Source organism: Coregonus lavaretus (genome assembly GCF_964263955.1).
Source record: "Coregonus lavaretus genome assembly, chromosome: 20".
NCBI lineage: Eukaryota > Metazoa > Chordata > Actinopteri > Salmoniformes > Salmonidae > Coregonus > Coregonus lavaretus.
Window position 1 is genome coordinate 20,803,050 of NC_140007.1, and position 17,756 is coordinate 20,820,805.

At 43.8% G+C, this 17,756-nt stretch overlaps 1 protein-coding gene across 1 annotated transcript in view; it reads left to right on the forward strand.

Moving 5' to 3' along the window:
- LOC311147974 (kelch domain-containing protein 8B-like) overlaps positions 1–14,324 on the forward strand; it is a gene marked incomplete at both ends in the record, with an annotated part of 119,031 nt that extends 104,707 nt beyond the window's left edge. The window contains one exon of the mRNA XM_084184838.1: positions 14,128–14,324. Within this exon, the coding sequence (XP_084040964.1) occupies positions 14,128–14,324 (197 nt within the window). The remainder of the gene's footprint in view (positions 1–14,127) is intronic.
- Between the last annotated feature and the right edge of the window lie 3,432 nt (positions 14,325–17,756).

Genomic DNA, 17,756 nt, shown 5'->3' on the forward strand with positions numbered 1-17,756 from the left:
TCATAGGTAGGACTGGTGGAGTTATGTCGCACATGCAGCTAACAAAAACATATGGAAATGTCTGCTCTACCCAAAATTACAACCAAATAATTGCAGCATTACCACAAAAATGGAAGAGGAAAGTGGAAGCAGGAAAAAGTAAGGAACTTGTCTGTCGGCCCTGCATTAAAGACCATAATTGGTTAAAGAAAATTGTGATAAATAAAAAAGTATACCAGTTTCATTTAAGGACCAAAAGATTGACAGCCGTCCCATATAGATTGCAAAATAGTTGGGAAGAGATTTTTGACGTACCGATTCCATGGCACATGGTTTATGAACTGATACGCAAAACAACGCCAGATTCAAAACTTCACATTTTTCAATTTAAATTATTATACAAAATTCTTGCAACAAAATAGAATGTTATTTATATGGGGGATACAATCTTCCCAGCTCTGCAGATGTTGCTGCGAGGGGACAGAATCATTAGATCATTTGTTTTGGTACTGTCCATTTGTAGCTTGTTTTTGGTCACAGGTCCAGGAATGGCTGAAGAATTGCAATATTTACCTGGCGCTAACCCTGCAGATAGCACTACTGGGTGATCTGAAAAGTCATAGTCAATCGATCAATAATATAATAATACTTTTAGCAAAAATGTACAATCTGTAGAGACAATGAGAATAGAAAGGTTCAGAACTTTTGTGAAACATCACAGTACAGTTGAAATATATATGGCAAATAGAAATCCAATATGGATGGTGTTAAGATATATATGGGAGGGGTTGAATGGAGCTGAAGGTTGGGACTAATAACAACTAATAACAAGATAACTAATGTAAAACAAACATACTATGTCCTTAATACGTATATAGGTAATAGGTTAAGAGCTTTTGTGAAAGAGCACTGTTTGAAAGATATGGCATATAGAAGCAAACCGGATGGACATCATGAAAATGATCGGAGAGGTTGAGGGTAGAGGAAGTTCAGGAGTAAAAACAAACAAAATAGAACTATTGTAAAATTGACTGTGTCCATAAAATGTATATAGTATGTATGAGCTGGAAGTAGAGGCCTAAGCGTTGTTGTTCACTAGCTTACTCCAATTAGGGGAGGGGTGGTAGGGTTGGAAAGTAATAAAGGAAAATATATGTATTTTAAGGATATGTATATATATGTATATGTATTTATATGTATGTACCATACCAGTTAAAAGTTTGGACACACCTACTCATTCAAGGGTTTTTCTTTATTTTTACTATTTTCTACATTGTAGAATAATAGTGAAGACATCACAACTATGAAATAACACATATGGAATCCTGTAGTAAGCAAAAAAGTGTTAAACAAATCAAAATATATTTTATATTTGAGATTCTTCAAATAGCCACCCTTTGCCTTGATGACAGCTTTGCACACTCTTGGCATTATCTTAACCAGCTTCATGAGGTAGTCACCTGGAATGCATTTCAATGAACAGGTGTGCCTTCTTAAAAGTTAATTTGTGGAATTTCTTTCCTTCTTAATGCGTTTGAGCTAATCAGTTGTGTTGTGACAAGATAGTGGGGGGTATACAGAAGATAGCCCTATTTGGTAAAAGACCAAGTCCATATTATGGCAAGAACAGCTCAAATAAGCAAAGAGAAATGACAGTCCATCATTACTTTAAGACATGAAGGTCAGTCAATCCGGAAAATTTCAAGAACATTGAAAGTTTCTTCAAGTGCAGTCGCAGAAACCATCAATCACTATGATGAAACTGGCTGTCATGAGGACCACCACAGGAATGGAAGACCCAGAGTTACCTCTGCTGCAGAGGATAAGTTCATTAGAGTTACCAGCCTCAGAAATTACAGCCCAAATAAATGCTTCACAGAGTTCAAGTCACAGACACATCTCAACATCAACTGTTCAGAGGGGACTGTGTGAATCAGGCCTTCATGGTCGAATTGCTGCAAAGAAACCACTACTAAAGGACACCAATATGAAGAAGAGACCTGCTGGAACACAAGCAATGGACATTAGACCGCTGGAAATTTGTCCTTTGGTCTGGAGTCCAAATTTGAGATTTTTGTTTCCAACCACTGTGTCTTTGTAAGATGCGGTGTGGGTGAACGGATGATCTCCACATGTGTAGTTCCCACCGTGAAGCATGGAGGAGGAGGTGTTATGGTGTGGGGGTGCTTTGCTGGTGACACTGTCTGTGATTTAGTTAGAATTCAATTCACACTTAACCAACATGGCTACCACAGCGTTCTGCAGCGATACGCCGTCCCATCTGGTTTGGGTTAGTGGGACTATCGTTTGTTTTTCAACAGGACAATTACCCAGCACACCTCCAGGCTGTGTAAGGGCTATTTGACCAAGAAGGAGAGTGCTGTATCATATTACCTGGCCTCCACAATCCCCCGACCTCAACCCAATTGAGATGGTTTAAGGATGATTCTGACAGCAGAGTGAAGGAAATGCAGCCAACAAGTGCTAAGCGTATGTGGGAACTACTTCAAGACGGTTGGAAAAGCATTCCAGGTGAAGCTGGTTGAGAGAATGCCAAGAGTGTGCAAAGCTGCCATCAAGGCAAAGGGTGGCTATTTGAAGAATCTCAAATATAAAATATATTTGAATTTGTTTAACACTTTTTTGTTTACTATATGATTCCATATGTGTTATTTCATAGTTGTGATGTCTTCACTATTATTCTACAATGTAGAAAATAGTAAAAATAAAGAATAACCCTTGAATGAGTAGGTGTGTCCAAACGTTTGACTGGTACTGTATATATATATAAATATATATATATATATATACAGTATCTCACAAAAGTGAGTACATCCCTCACATTTTTGTAAATATTTGAGTATATCTTTTCATGTGACAACACTGAAGAAATGACACTTTGCTACAATGTAAAGTAGTGAGTGTACAGCTTGTATAACAGTGTCAATTTGCTCTCCCCTCAAAATAACTCAACACACAGCCATTAATGTCTAAATCGCTGGCAACAAAAGTGAGTACACCCCTAAGTGAAAATGTCCAAATTGGGCCCAATTAGCCATTTTCCCTCCCCGGTGTCATGTGACTCGTTAGTGTTACAAGGTCTCAGGTGTGAATGGGGAGCAGGTGTGTTAAATTTGGTGTCATCGCTCTCACACTCCCTCATACTGGTCACTGGAAGTTCAACATGGCACCTCATGGCAAAGAACTCTCTGAGGATCTGAAAAAAAGAATTGTTGCTCTATATAAAGATGGCCTGGGCTATAAGAAGATTGCCAAGAACCTGAAACTGAGCTGCAGCACGGTGGCCAAGACCATACAGCGGTTTAACAGGACAGGTTCCACTCAGAACAGGCCTCGCCATGGTCGACCAAAGAAGTTGAGTGCACGTGCTCAGCGTCATATCCAGAGGTTGTCTTTGGGAAATAGACGTATGAGTGCTGCCAGCATTGCTGCAGAGGTTGAAGGGGTGGGGGGTCAGCCTGTCAGTGCTCAGACCATATGCCGCACACAGCATCAAATTGGTCTGCATGGCTGTCGTCCCAGAAGGAAGCCTCTTCTAAAGATGATGCACAAGAAAGCCCGCAAACAGTTTGCTGAAGACAAGCAGACTAAGGACATGGATTACTGGAACCATGTCCTGTGGTCTGATGAGACCAAGAAAAACTTATTTGGTTCAGATGGTGTCAAGCGTGTGTGGCGGCAACCAGGTGAGGAGTACAAAGACAAGTGTGTCTTGCCTACAGTCAAGCATGGTGATGGTTGTGTCATGGTCTGGTGCTGCATGATTGCTGCCGGCACTGAGGAGCTACAGTTCATTGAGGGAACCATGAATGCCAACATGTACTGTGACATACTGAAGCAGAGCATGATCCCCACCCTTCATAGACTGGGCCGCAGGGCAGTATTCCAACATGATAACGACCCCAAACACACCTCCAAGACGACCACTGCCTTGCTAAAGAAGCTGAGGGTAAAGGTGATGGACTGGCCAAGCATGTCTCCAGACCTAAACCCTATTGAGCAACTGTGGGGCATCCTCAAACAGAAGGTGGAGGAGTGCAAGGTCTCTAACATCCACCAGCTCCGTGATGTCGTCATGGAGGAGTGGAAGAGGACTCCAGTGGCAACCTGTGAAGCTCTGGTGAACTCCATGCCCAAGAGGGTTAAGGCAGTGCTGGGAAATGATGGTGGCCACACAAAATATTGACACTTTGGGCCCAATTTGGACATTTTCACTTAGGGGTGTACTCACTTTTGTTGCCAGCGGTTTAGACATAATGGCTGTGTGTTGTGTTATTTTGAGGGGACAGCAAATTTACACTGTTATACAAGCTGTACACTCACTACTTTACATTGTAGCAAAGTGTCATTTCTTCAGTGTTGTCACATGAAAAGATATACTCAAATATTTACAAAAATGTGAGGGGTGTATTCACTTTTGTGAGATATTGTATATATACAGTGAGGGAAAAAAGTATTTGATCCCCTTCTGATTTTGTACGTTTGCCCACTGACAAAGAAATGATCAGTCTATAATTTTAATGGTAGGTTTATTTGAACAGTGAGAGACAGAATAACAACAAAAACATCCAGAAAAACGCATGTCAAAAATGTTATAAATTGATTTGCATTTTAATGAGGGAAATAAGTATTTGACCCCCTCTCAATCAGAAAGATTTCTGTCTCCCAGGTGTCTTTTATACAGGTAACAAGCTGAGATTAGGAGCACACTCTTAAAGGGAGTGCTCCTAATCTCAGTTTGTTACCTGTATAAAAGACACCTGTCCACAGAAGCAATCAATCAATCAGATTCCAAACTCTCCACCATGGCCAAGACCAAAGAGCTCTCCAAGGATGTCAGGGACAAGATTGTAGACCTACACAAGGCTGGAATGGGCTACAAGACCATCGCCAAGCAGCTTGGTGAGAAGGTGACAACAGTTGGTGCGATTATTCGCAAATGGAAGAAGCACAAAAGAACTGTCAATCTCCCTCGGCCTGGGGCTCCATGCAAGATCTCACCTCGTGGAGTTGCAATGATCATGAGAACGGTTAGGAATCAGCCCAGAACTACACGGGAGGATCTTGTCAATGATCTCAAGGCAGCTGGGACCATAGTCACCAAGAAAACAATTGGTAACACACTACGCCGTGAAGGACTGAAATCCTGCAGCGCCCGGAAGGTCCCCCTGCTCAAGAAAGCACATATACAGGCCCGTCTGAAGTTTGCCAATGAACATCTGAATGATTCAGAGGAGAACTGGGTGAAAGTGTTGTGGTCAGATGAGACCAAAATCGAGCTCTTTGGCATCAACTCAACTCGCCGTGTTTGGAGGAGGAGGAATGCTGCCTATGACCCCAAGAACACCATCCCCACCGTCAAACATGGAGGTGGAAACATTATGCTTTGGGGGTGTTTTTCTGTTAAGGGGACAGGACAACTTCACCGCATCAAAGGGACGATGGACGGGGCCATGTACCGTCAAATCTTGGGTGAGAACCTCCTTCCCTCAGCCAGGGCATTGAAAATGGGTCATGGATGGGTATTCCAGCATGACAATGACCCAAAACACACAGCCAAGGCAACAAAGGAGTGGCTCAAGAAGAAGTACATTAAGGTCCTGGAGTGGCCTAGCCAGTCTCCAGACCTTAATCCCATAGAAAGTCTGTGGAGGGAGCTGAAGGTTTGAGTTGCGAAACGTCAGGCTCGAAATCTTAATGACTTGGAGAAGATCTGCAAAGAGGAGTGGGACAAAATCCCTCCTGAGATGTGTGCAAACCTGGTGGCCAACTACAAGAAACGTCTGACCTCTGTGATTGCCAACAAGGGTTTTGCCACCAAGTACTAAATCATGTTTTGCAGAGGGGTCAAATACTTATTTCCCTCATTAAAATGCAAATCAATTTATAATATTTATGACATGCGTTTTTCTGGATTTTTTTGTTGTTATTCTGTCTCTCACTGTTCAAATAAACCTACTATTAAAATTATAGACTGATCATGTCTTTGTCAGTGGGCAAACGTACAAAATCAGCAGGGGATCAAATACTTTTTTCCCTCACTGTATATATTTGCAAAAATATATATGGGGGATTGGAAGTGATGCAGACAATTACATTGATGGAAGTTACAATCTATCTGCAATATTAAAGCTGATCTTCACCCTAAAAAAAAAATTCTGCTCTCTGACCCACAACTCTTCTTTGCTAGATTCATGATATTTTTTTTATTTTTTATTTTATTTATTTCACCTTTATTTAACCAGGTAAGCCAGTTGAGAACAGGTTCTCATTTACAACTGCGACCTGTCCAAGATAAAGCAAAGTAGTGCAATAAAAACAACAGAGTTACATATGGGGTAAAAAAAACATAAAGTCAGAAATACAACAGAAAATATATATACAGTGTGTGCAAATGTAGCAAGTTATGGAGGTAAGGCAATAAATAGGCTATAGTGCAGAATAATTACAATAGTATTAACACTGGAATGCTAGATGTGCAAGAGATTATGTGCAAATAGAGATACTGGGGTGCAAAAGAGCAAAATAAATAACAATATAGGGATGAGGTAGTTGGGTGGGCTAATTTCGGGTGGGCTGTGTACAGGTGCAGTGATCGGTAAGGTGCTCTGACAACTGATGCTTAAAGTTATTGAGGGAGATAAGAGTCTCCAGCTTCAGAGATTTTTGCAATTCGTTCCAGTCATTGGCAGCAGAGAACTGGAAGGAATGGCGGCCAAAGGAGGTGTTGGCTTTGGGAATGACCAGTGAGATAAACCTGCTGGAGCGCAGACTACGGGTGGGTGCTGCTATGGTGACCAATGAGCTAAGATAAGGCGGGGATTTGCCTAGCAGTGATTTATAGATGGCCTGGAGCCAGTGGGTTTGACGACGAACATGTAGTGAGGACCAGCCAACAAGAGCGTACAGGTCACAGTGGTGGGTAGTGTATGGGGCTTTGGAGACAAAACGGATGGCACTGTGATAGACTACATCCAATTTGCTGAGTAGAGTGTTGGAGGCTATTTTGTAAATTACATCGCCGAAGTCAAGGATCGGTAGGACAGTCAGTTTTACGAGGGCATGTTTGGCAGCATGAGTGAAGGAGGCTTTATTGCGAAATAGGAAGCCGATTCTAGATTTAACTTTGGATTGGAGATTCTTTATGTGAGTCTGGAAGTTGAGTTTACAGTCTAACCAGACACCTAGGTATTTGTAGTTGTCCACATACTCTAGGTCAGACCCGTCGAGAGTGGTGATTCTAGTCGGGTGGGCGGGTGCCAGCAGCGTTCGATTGAAAAGCATGCATTTAGTTTTACTAGTGTTTAAGAGCAGTTGGAGGCTACTGAAGGATTGTTGTATGGCATTGAAGCTCGTTTGGAGGTTTGTTAACACAGTGTCCAATGAAGGGCCAGATGTATACAAAATGGTGTCGTCTGCGTAGAGGTGAATCTGAGAGTCACCAGCAGCAAGAGCGACATCATTGATATACACGGAGAAAAGTGTCGGCCCAAGAATTGAACCCTGTGGCACCCCCATAGAGACTGCCATAGGTCCAGACAACAGGCCCTCCGATTTGACACACTGAACTCTATCTGAGAAGTAGTTGGTGAACCAGGCGAGGCAGTCATTTGAGAAACCAAGGCTATTTAGTCTGCCAATAAGAATGCGGTGGTTGACAGAGTCGAAAGCCTTGGCCAGGTCAATGAAGACGGCTGCACAGTACTGTCTATTATCAATCGCGGTTATAATATCGTTTAGGACCTTGAGCGTGGCTGAAGTGCACCCGTGACCAGCTCGGAAACCGGATTGCATAGCGGAGAAGGTACGGTGGTATTCGAAATGGTCGATGATCTGTTTGTTAACTTGGCTTTCGAATACTTTCGAAAGGCAGGGCAGGATGGATATAGGTCTGTAGCAGTTTGGATCTAGAGTGTCACCCCCTTTGAAGAGGGGGATGACCGCGGCAGCTTTCCAATCTCTGGGGATCTCAGACGTTATGAAAGAGAGGTTAAACAGACTAGTAATAGGGGTAGCGACAATTTCAGCGGCTAGTTTTAGAAAGAAACGGTCCAGATTGTCTAGCCCAGCTGATTTGTAGGGGTCCAGATTTTGCAGCGCTTTCAAAACATCAGCTGTCTGAATTTGTGTGAAGGAGAAGCGGGGGGGGCATGGGCAAGTTGCAGCAGAGGGTGCAGAGTTGGTGGCCGGGTTAGTGGTATCCAGATGGAAAGCATGGCCAGCTGTAGCAAAATGCTTGTTGAAATTCTCGATTATTGTAGATTTATCGGTGGTGATAGTGTTTCCTAGCCTCAGTGCAGTGGGCAGCTGGGAGGAAGTGCTCTTATTCTCCATGGACTTTACAGTGTCCCAAAACTTTTTGGAGTTAGTGCTACAGGATGCAAATTTCTGTTTGAAAAAGTTAGCCTTTGCTTTCCTGACTGCTTGTGTATATTGGTTCCTAACTTCCCTGAAAAGTTGCATATCGCGGGGGCTATTTGATGCTAATGCTGTACGCCACAGGATGTTTTTGTGCTGGTCAAGGGCAGTCAAGTCTGAGGAGAACCAGGGGCGATATCGGTTCTTAGTTCTGTATTTTTTGAATGGGGCATGTTTATTTAAGATTGAGAGGAAATTACTTTTAAGGAACAACCAGGCATCCTCTACTGACGGAATGAGATCAATATCCATCCAGGATACCTGGGCCAGGTCAATTAGGAAGGCCTCCTCGCTAAAGTGTTTTAGGGAGCGTTTGACAGTGATGAGGGGTGGTCGTTTGACCACGGACCCGTTACGGACGCAGGCAATAAGGCAGTGATCGCTGAGATCCTGGTTGAAGACAGCTGAGGTGTATTTAGAGGGTATGTTAGTCAGGATGATATCTATGAGGGTACCCATGTTTACGGATTTAGGGTTGTACCTGGTAGGTTCGTTGATAATTTGCGTGAGGTTGAGGGCATCTAGCTTGGATTGTAGGATGGCTGGGGTATTAAGCATATCCCAATTTAGGTCACCAAGCAGTACAAACTCTGAGGATAAATGGGGGGCAATCAATTCACATATGGTGTCCAGGGCACAGCTGGGGGCTGAGGGGGGTCTGTAGCAAGCGGCAACAGTGAGAGACTTATTTCTGGAAAGGTGGATTTTTAGAAGTAGAAGCTCAAACTGTTTGGGCACAGACCTGGATAGTATGATAGAGCTCTGCAGGCTATCTCTACAGTAGATTGCAACTCCACCCCCTTTGGCAGTTCTATCTAGACGGAAAATGTTATAGTTGGGGATGGAAATTTCAGAATTTTTGGTGGCCTTCCTGAGCCAGGATTCAGACACTGCTAGAACATCAGGGTTGGCAGAGTGTGCTAACGCAGTGAATAACTCAAACTTAGGAAGTAGACTTCTGATATTTATGTGCAAGAAACCAAGACTTTTGCGATTACAGAAGTCATCAAATGATAGCGCCTGGGGAGTAGGAGTGATACTGAGGGCTGCAGGGCCTGGGTTAGCCTCTACATCACCAGAGGAACAGAGGAGGACTAGAATAAGGATACGGCTAAAGGCATTAAGAACTGGTCTTCTAGTGCGTTGGGTACATAGAATAAAGGGGGCAGATTTCCGGGTGTTATAGAAAAGATTCAGGGCATTATGTACAGACAAGGATATGGAAGGATATGAGTAAAGTGGAGGTAACCCTAAGCGTTGGGTAACTATGAAAGAGATAGCATCGCTAGAGTCATCAATTGAGTCGGTCTCCGCGTGTATAGGGGGAGGTGCGAAGGAGCTAACTAAGGCAGGTTTAGCTAGGCTGGGGGGTCTACAGTGATATAGTACAATTAGAAATAACCGAAACAACAATAAACTAACCATGTTTGGGCTGAGGCTAAACATAAACAGGATGTAGTACCGTAAAAAAGGAACAGTCCAGCAGATATCAGCTGTATAGCTGAGTTATCATAAGGTCCGGTGGTGAAGCAATAGTAAGAGGCTACGGCTAGCGTGTGCTAGCGGGCCAGGGCTAGCAGATGGATGGAATCTTCGTGGTTAACGTCGTAACCACATCAGACGATTTCGTCGGCAGACCAGTCGTGTAGGATCGGCGGGGCTCCGTGTCAATACTAGGTGGTCCCGTCCGGTTGACAGAGAGGTAGATAGCCGGGAGATGGGCCTAGCTCAGGATAATTAGCCAGACCACAGCGTCCGTTTTGTTGTAGCTAGCTGGTAGCGACGAATCCGGAGTTAAAGGTCCAGTGATTCAGTGATTCCAGCGGAAAAACTGATATGTTCTGGGTCGATAACGCGCTGTGCAGACTGGCCGAATATCCGGTGATCAATGTCCAGTGATTAAAATTAATCCCGCAGAAAAAATCCAATGTTCTGGGTGAAACACCGCTAGCTAAGGCTGCTAAGGCTTTGTTGTTTAACAAAGCAAGCAAAGTGAACTTCAAAACATAGTTTTATTGGAATTTGCAGTTGTTCTTGGTAAGTAATGAATCAGCTAGCTTCTGACAAGACTGCATCTTTAACCCTTTGACACGTACCAACAAACGGGTGTGATCATTCTACAGTGGTCCCTGTAGTGTATGCTCAAACTGGTGTGATTAGAACGCTTATTTAGAACGTCCAGTTTAGATTGACGCAACAGTCAGCTTGCGTCGAACCCCAGGCTCTAGTGACGCCGCAACACTGCGATGCAGTGTCTTAAACTGCTGCTCCACTTGGGAGGCCACATTTTAATTTTGTTTCTAGCTTAAACGGTCTAAGTGGAGTAGCGTTCCAAAGAATAAGAATAATATAAAGTCAGAAGTATGTCAAAGATTTAAAGTCAGACTTTTGCATCACAAGTTTCAAGTTTTAATGGCACATGCACAAGTACAGAGAAGATGCCTTTCTTGCAAGCCCCAACAATGCAGTAATCAATAACAATGTAATACTAAAAATAACAAGGTAGAACAAAAACACACAAGATAAAAAAATTATTATAATAATAATAAGAAGAAGAAGAACATGATGACGTAATTAAGCATACTATATACAGGGTCAGTTCCAGTACCATATTACAATGTGCAGGGATACTGGATTGATAGAGGTAGATATGTATAGGGGTAAGGTGACTTGGCGACAAGATATATGATAAACAGAGTAGCAGCAGCGTATATGATGATTGTATGTGAGTGGGTGTGTGTAGAGTCAATATAAATGTATGTGCATATTATGTGTGTGAGAGCAAATGATGGAGTGAGTGTTTGTATGTGTGTTGGAGTATCAGTGTGCGTAGTGTGTAGGGCCTTGTGAGTGTGCATAGAGACAGTGCAAAAATAAGAATAAAATACAAAGGTCAACTCCCACCTAATGAAAGAGTTAATACTTGGTAGAAGCACCTTTGGCAGCAATTATAGCTGTAAATTCTTATGAATAAGATTCTAAAAACTCTGCACAACTTTAGGGCAACATCCATTCATTCGCCAGTTTATTAGGTACACCATCTGGTACCGGGTCGGACCCCCCTTTGCCTCCAGAAAGGCCTGAATTCTTCGCGGCATGGAAACATTACTCAATTGGTATCAAGGGACCTAATGTGTGCCAGGAAAACATTGACACCAGAGAGGATGGGGCCATGGACTCATGCTGCTTACACCAAATCCTGACTCTGCCTTCAGCATGATGCAATAGGAACCGGCAATGTTTTTCCACTCTTCAATCATCCAGTGTTGGTGATCGAGTGCCCACTGGAGCGCCTTTTGTTGTTTTTAGCTGTTTTTAGTAGTGGTCGTCTGCTGCAATAGCCCATCCATGACAAAGACTGATGAGTTGTGCGTTCCAAGATGTTGTTCTGCACACCACTGTTATACTACTCCGTTATTTTCCTGTTTGTGGCCTGCCTGATAGCTTGCACGATTCTTGCCATTCTCCCTAGACCTCTCATCAACGAGCAGTTTTTGCCCACAGGACTGCCTCTGACTGGATGTCGCACCATTCTTTGTAAACCCTACACACTGTCATGCGTGAAAATCCCAGGAGGTCGGCCATTTCTGAGATACTGGAATCAGCGCGCCTGGCACTGACGGTCATACGTACCACTCTCAAAGTCGCTTAGGTCACTTGTTTTGCCCATTCTAATGTTCAATCGAACAGTAACTGAATGCCTCGATTCCTGTCTGCCTGCTTTATATAGCAAACCACATCCACGTGACTCACTGTCTGTAGGAGCTAACCATTTTCCTGAAAAGGGTAAATAACTTGCGCTGGAAAAACACTGGACCATTGTTAAACTAACTTCCGCGATGCATACAAGGCCTTCCCCCACCCTCCTTTTTGCAAATCTGACCACGACTCCATTTTGCTCCTCCCTTCCTATATGCAGAAACTCAAACAGGAAGCACCCGTGCTAAGGACTATTCAACGCTGGTCTGACCAATCGGAATCTACTCTTCAAGATTGTCTTGATCATGCGGACTGGGATATGTTCCGGGTAGCCTCTGAGAAAAACATAGACGTATACGCTGATTCGGTGAGTGGGTTTATAAGGACGTGTATAGGAGATGTTGTACCCACTGTGACTATTAAAACCTACCCTAACCAGAAACCGTGGATAGATGGCAGCATTCGCGAAAAACTGAAAGCACGAACCACCACATTTTTTAACCATAGGAAGGTAGGAAACTACATCTCCACTTTGCTGATCCTCAACACTGGGGCCCCAGAAGGGTTTGTGCTCAGCCCCCTCCTGTACTCCCTGTTCACCCATGACTGCGTAGCCATGCACGCCTCCAACTCAATCATCAAGTTTGCAGACGAGACAACAGTAGTAGGCTTGATTACCAACAACGATGAGACACCCTACAGTGAGGAGGTGAGGGCTCTCGGAGTGTGGTGTCAGGAAAATAACCTCTCACTCAACGTCAACAAAACAAAGGAGATGATCGTGGACTTCAGGAAACAGCAGAGGGAGTACCCCCCTATCCACATTGACGGGACAGCAGTGGAGAAGGTGGAACGTTTTAAGTTCCTTGGCATACATATCACCGACAAACTGAAATGGTCCACCACACAGACAGTGTGGTGAAGAAGGCGCAACAGCGTCTCTTCAACCTCAGGAGGCTGAAGAAATTTGGCCTGCCACCTAAAACCCTCACAAACTTTTACAGATCCACAATTGAGAGCAGACTACAGTATACTCTCCCAGGCATCTGGATGGATGCAACATGCTGCATTATTCCACCTGTGGCTCAGAGACTGAGAGGCAGATCCCATTACTAAACTAGACAGTCAGACACCCAGCTCAAGACAACACAGCTATCCCCCAGGGCCCTAGTCTTAGACACATGTTTGTCTTATCATCCATTTATGTCTTATCATTAAGTATATAACCTTACTGGAGGGTGGGATTAAAAATGCCTTTATTTAGAATAGCACTTACATGCCTATAGTTATCTTTTTTAGTTTTAGTGTGTAATTCCAGAAATGTGTTTGTGTCTGTGCTCATGTGTGATAGAGTGAAATAGGTTGAGTGTGTTTCTACATTGCCCAACAGTAGGTAGTATGATTATGTTAGTTTGATCATGTGTGTATGTTAGAGGGGGCTGGTGGGAGGAGCTATAGGAGGACCGGCGCCACATGTTTGACTCCATTCCATGTATTCCATTCCATCCATTACAATGGGCCGGTCCTCCTATAGCTCCTCCTCTGGTGTATGTGCATGCTCACGTGTGTGTGTGTGCATGTGTGTGTGTGTGAGAGAGAGAGAGTGATGAACAGGTTTGCCTTTCTCCTGTGGTGTGTGTGCATCAATGGGGGGGGGGGGGGGGGGGGTGCAGCAGTCCCAGCCCCAGACCGAGACCGGTCAGAGTGATGGAGTAGCTTGGAGGCCAGCCACACTGGTGATGTGGCTGTGAGAGTGCTACACACCTGAACCCCCTTTGTGTTCCTCAATTACACCAGGCAGTGACTAACACAGAGCTATTTGTGAAGCTTCAATCCTGTGTTCTATCGCTCTCACTTTAATGTTAGCTCAACTGTAAAAGAATGAATGTCACATTTTCATGGAATAGCTGTTATTTTTCAGGGAAGATCCATCTGTGTCCTAATCTTAGGGGGCAACAATTTGTAAATTGGTGTTCATGATCTCATCGGTATGTGTGTGTGTGTGTCCAGGTAACCAGACGTCGCCCCTGTCGTCGGTGGAGAGCTACAATCCTGTGAAGCGGAGTTGGGAGTATGCTGCCCCCATGCCCAGCCCCCGCTGCTCCTGTTCACCCCTGCAGACCCCCAACATGCTGTTTCTCATCGGGGGCGTGGCCCAGGGACCCAGCAACGCCGTGGAGGCTCTCTGTCTCAGAGAGACTGTGTGACGCACACACACACACACATACACAGAGACAGACAAAGGACTCAATACAAACAAATTCAGTGTGTACAGGTGATAGACACTCATATAGACTTTGATTTTGCCTTTGAGCCTTGGAGTTGGTCCGCAGGATCAAGGACAGTGACCCTGACACCTGTCTCTTTCAATGGAGAAACAATTACTTTACTACATTTTAGAGACATCAGAGGTGTCAAACAAATAAGCAAAAAACAACACCACACAGACACAGACACACATACACACACTACACAAAAGACGCCTTTGAACAGTACAGCATTTTTTTCAGGACAAAAGCAGGGTACTTTTCTGGAAACTAAAGGAACTTCGGGCCATATCTGTTTCACCACAACAGTGTCAGGCTGCAGTGGCTTGTTTAGACACTTTTCGATCACCTTAAAAAAGTAGAGAGTTTAGGATATAACATTGGAGTATTTGTCTGTGTTTTGGTACCTTCACAGCCATGCGTGTGTGAAAATAGCACTGCTATACACATGGTGTTAAAATCCCACACTCCCTGAATACCACCTCTAGAATGGCCAGGCCAATCCCTGCACTGTAGCATCCACAGAAAACAGAGCGCTTTGGCACTAAGCCTCAATTCCCTTTTTTAGAGAAAAATAATAATATTTTACCTCAGAGCTTTGCAATGAACAACATATGAAAGGCAAAGGAACTAAAGTGCATGCTCAGAAAGTGTATTCAGATGATCCTTAGGTGGCGGCTTCAAAAAGAGAGAGAGAGAGAGAGAGAATGAAAGAGAGACAGAGAAAAATAGGGAAATTGGAAGTGTGTTTTTAAGCGGAAAATGTTAAAGGGAAATTTCACCGCTAGACACTATTTGGGGTGTTTTTCCAGTCTCCCTACATAATTATGAGTGATGAGAGGTGTTTCAGACATAATTATGCACCATAGCGGTATTTTTTTATTTTCACGCCGGGAGAGTTCAACCAATGGCGTCATTGTTTGATTGAGCCTGCTGTCTGATCTAAAAATGAATGGAGTTATGTTTTGTAGCAATTATTGTGGCCTTTGTGTTTAGCCAATTACACGATCATGCTAGCAGCGAGTAGATATGGTTGGCCTTGTTCAATAGAGCCATTGGACTTGACTAATAGATGTTCCTATCTGCCACGGCATTGTAGGATACCTAGGTTGACTAATTTTCTCTGGCTTTGTAAAGACTACAGCCTGACAGTAGCCCTGCTTCCTTTGCTTTTCAAAATGGCGTCAATACTAGTGTCTACAGGTTCATGGGAGCTATGTTACCGTGCACTGTCTATCCGAGATGGCAAAATAATTACAATGGCTGCTTCTGATGATTCCTCTTTCCAAGAAGAGCTTGACGACGAAACATTGTTTTGATGTTCTTTTACATACTAACATAGGGACATACTGCCCTATTAATTTTAGCCGGAATACACTGAAGAGGAGTTGAGACAGCAAGAACAAGAATTGCGGGACCAACAAACAACGATGGGGAGCCATGGTCAGACTCTGACTGGTACCTATGCGGGTGCTGTCCAGCCATGCCAACAGAAGAGGAACATCTGTGCTGCAACGAATTCTCTTACTGGAGAGGGTCCCTGCAGACCCCATGGATCATGTGTCTGTGACAGACCATCAAAGTTTCGACTCACATATGGATTTTGGTGTGCTGGAGACGTTCTTCAGAACCTCCAAGATCAACTGGCGGCGGCAGCCTAGACCAGCTGGACCAGGAGGGCAAATGACAAACTAGTAAGTTATTTTGCTGTCGGTAGCTAGCTAAGTTCTCTTTTCACATGAGGCAGTATTGTTCAGTACAGTATAATTTCGTGATCGTTGTTCCGCACAGTATAATTTCGTGATCGATTCGGCCATAACAGGGCTTGCTAATACCACTACAAGCCATGCCAGCCAAGTTAAGCTAGCTAGCTTTGTTTGCTATACCCAAAATGTACTGTAGCCTAATGTTGTAGCTCGCTAGCTAGCTAACGTTAGCTAGCTAGCCTAGGTAGCCTCAGTAGCTAACTAGCTAATGTGTGTCTGTGAGATGTGTAATATTCTGCATTGTGCTGCCCATGAAAGTCTAATAGCATTTTTGTCATTCTCTTACAGACAATACCGTTTTTATTTCTAGAGTTTGTTCTACGTGGGGAGAAGCTAGGCACAGGACACCGAATCCCCTTGCCTGCGTGTGTTGTTGGAGCCATTCGAGCAATTTATCCCTCACACAATGGACAGTATGTTAGATACAAATAAGTTGATGACTCGAGGAGATGTGTAAGGTCCATAACAACAATCTCCCCTTGTATCAAAGTGACTCTGAACACCTCACTGCACCCCCCCAAACACGCCATATGCAAATATTCCCATTGTAGAACTGTATTATTTATTATAGGCGTTGGTAGTATATTTTTCTTCCACTGTACAGTGAGGGAAAAAAGTATTTGATCCCCTGCTGATTTTGTACGTTTGCCCACTGACAAAGAAATGATCAGTCTATAATTTTAATGGTAGGTTTATTTGAACAGTGAGAGACAGAATAACAACAACAAAATCCAGAAAAACGCATGTCAAAAATGTTATAAATTGATTTGCATTTTAATGAAGGAAATAAGTATTTGACCCCCTCTCAATCAGAAAGATTTCTGGCTCCCAGGTGTCTTTTATACAGGTAACGAGCTGAGATTAGGAGCACACTCTTAAAGGGAGTGCTCCTAATCTCAGTTTGTTACCTATATAAAAGACACCTGTCCACAGAAGCAATTAATCAATCAGATTCCAAACTCTCCACCATGGCCAAGACCAAAGAGCTCTCCAACGATGTCAGGGACAAGATTGTAGACCTACACAAGGCTGGAATGGGCTACAAGACCATCGCCAAGCAGCTTGGTGAGAAGGTGACAACAGTTGGTGCGATTATTCGCAAATGGAAGAAACACAAAAGAACTGTCAATCTCCCTCGGCCTAGGGCTCCATGCAAGATCTCACCTCGTGGAGTTGCAATGATCATGAGAATGGTTAGGAATCAGCCCAGAACTACACGGGAGGATCTTGTCAATGATCTCAAGGCAGCTGGGACCATAGTCAAGAAGAAAAAAACAATTGGTAACACACTATGCCGTGAAGGACTGAAATCCTGCAGCGCCCGCAAGGTCCCCCTGCTCAAGAAAGCACATATACAGGCCCGTCTGAAGTTTGCCAATGAACATCTGAATGATTCAGAGAAGAACTGGGTGAAAGTGTTGTGGTCAGATGAGACCAAAATCAAGCTCTTTGGCATCAACTCAACTCGCTGTGTTTGGAGGAGGAGGAATGCTGCCTATGACCCCAAGAACACCATCCCCACCGTCAAACATGGAGGTGGAAACATTATGCTTTGGGGGTGTTTTTCTGCTAAGGGGACAGGACAACTTCACCGCATCAAAGGGAC